Source organism: Austrofundulus limnaeus, unplaced genomic scaffold (assembly GCF_001266775.1).
Source record: "Austrofundulus limnaeus strain Quisiro unplaced genomic scaffold, Austrofundulus_limnaeus-1.0 Scaffold310, whole genome shotgun sequence".
Lineage (NCBI taxonomy): Eukaryota > Metazoa > Chordata > Actinopteri > Cyprinodontiformes > Rivulidae > Austrofundulus > Austrofundulus limnaeus.
The window spans coordinates 119,321-121,336 of record NW_013952712.1 but is presented as its reverse complement, the minus strand read 5'-3'; the positions used below and the strand labels follow the sequence as shown (position 1 = coordinate 121,336).

Here is a 2,016-nt window from a genome sequence, read left to right as displayed (position 1 = left end):
ACTTTGTGCTACTTTATACAACACTGAATAGAATAGAATAGAATAGAATAGAGTGTTTGTGAAGTTTGACTCTTCATACCTGTCCCTGACTTCTGACCGCCGTCACAATCTTTCAATAACTTTTACAAAACGAGCATATCATAAAAATCAAAGCATTTTTGTTCGCTTTATTTCAGACAGCATAATAACTATGAAAGTGTATACATATTTACATCCTGGTTATTTCTTTACATTTAAATTTGACATTTTATCAGATAAATGGGGGAATAATTACATAATTCTCGTTCTGTACAGCTGCTCCTGATTACTTGTCATTTTCAGATAAGAGCCTAGAACCGAGCACTCCGACACCTTCTCCATGTTCCCCACCACATCCATGACCCCCTCCACCCCTTCTGAGCACAGCACTGAGGACGCGTTCAGGCTGAACTTCTCCTCCAGGTCCCTCTGGCTCAGTGGCTTCCTCCAGTGGCCATAAAATGTATCACACCTGGCTGCAGCACTCAGCCCCTGAGCTGTGCTGATCTCCACCTCACAGTACATCTTGTCAAAGCTGGGAGCGTTGTCCTCAGGGGTCTCCACCTGCACCTTCGATAGGAGGTCCTTCAGGGCGGGCCGGTTGATTTGAGCCCGGCTGAAGGAAGCGACTGTCACTTTGTTGTCCAGCAGAGCTGAGCAGGCGTTGAACTGAAACGAGTGCCTGGCTTGGTGCTCAGATTCAGGCAGGGGGCAGTTGATGTACTTGGACGGAGGAACCCGCAGTGTGATGCGTTCAATCTGACTCAGGTCAAAGTTCCCAACTGCGTCTTGAAGCTTTGTACGAGCTTCCAGAGCTGCATCCACAACCCAATGCATAGCCAAGTGAGCAGGGATGCGCTTGAACGCCACATCCTGATCTTCAAGAATCCACCTAAAAGCACCAGAACCTGCCATGGGCGAAGGGTTGTAGTCTTTGTAGTACACCCCCAACCCGCTGTCCATGTCCAGTATGGCTGGGTTCCCCTCCAGGCCAATTAGTGCCAGCTGAGCTGCCTCTAAGCCTCTTCGAGCAGCGTTCCCGATGTGGAGAGGTTTGGTTTGGGTGGCGGCATTGGCCAGAGGAGCCCCGGCAGAGGAGGCTGCAATGGCCAGGGCGTGRCTGCACTGAGCAGGAGACAAAGCCAGGAGCTTTGCTGAGGCTGCGGCGCTCCCCATCACTCCAAMCACACTGGGAGGGTGAAACCTGTTAAAGATCAACACGTTAGAAATGGGGTTATATTTTTTTTAAAAGCAGCTTTTATTGCTTGTAGCATCTCAAGTTATCCTTTATAAACTGGAAATATCTTTATCTCACCATAGGCTTTTTTAAAATAAATTAATGACTCTTTTACAGTGATGATTCAAACATATTGGAGCATTGAAAGCTTATGAATCACAAGTTTCTTACCAGATGAAGATAGCTTTTCAAAAAACCTCAGTTTTAATAATAGTTAATTTGGACCAGATTGATGAACCAACAGCTGATCTGAGATTGCTGTTGCCTTAACTTCCATCACCCAAATGTTATATTCTAAACCTTTTCTCTGCCATAAGTTTTATATTGTGCAGATATTTCACAGGAAGTGCTACAGATGCAGCTATTTTCCTTAGCAAACAAACCAACCCATTCTCACTCCCAACTCGTCACATATTGACGTTTAAGGTAAGGTTCCCTCTGCGTCTTATTTGGACGCAGAAGGTACCCCCCTCGCGTCACTCCTTGACGCCCACGGCTTTTCCGGGTTGCGCCACCAGGGGGCTTTGGCTGGCTCTAAAAATACATTTTAGAGAGGCTGAAGGTGTTAGAAGTTCAGAGCTTCATCAGTCGGTGGAAAACTGTGAATCTGCCAACATCAAACAAACTCAAATGCAGAGAAGAAGGAGGAAGTCATGATGATGAGGATGAATATGTTTCTGTTACATTTGGTGTAAAACTTCTTGTTTCCTGTTGAGTTTTTCCACAGTTTGAAGCATTAAAATAACAAAATAACTCAAATA

General features: G+C 45.4%; 1 protein-coding gene across 1 annotated transcript in view; it reads right to left on the bottom strand.

Annotated features, from left to right (window-relative positions):
• Positions 1 to 199: 199 nt before the first annotated feature.
• acod1 (aconitate decarboxylase 1) overlaps positions 200 to 2,016 on the bottom strand; it is a 4,684-nt gene continuing 2,867 nt past the window's right edge. The window contains exon 5 of the mRNA XM_014021891.1: positions 200 to 1,222. Within this exon, the coding sequence (XP_013877345.1) occupies positions 271 to 1,222 (952 nt within the window). The 3' untranslated portion in view covers positions 200 to 270. The remainder of the gene's footprint in view (positions 1,223 to 2,016) is intronic.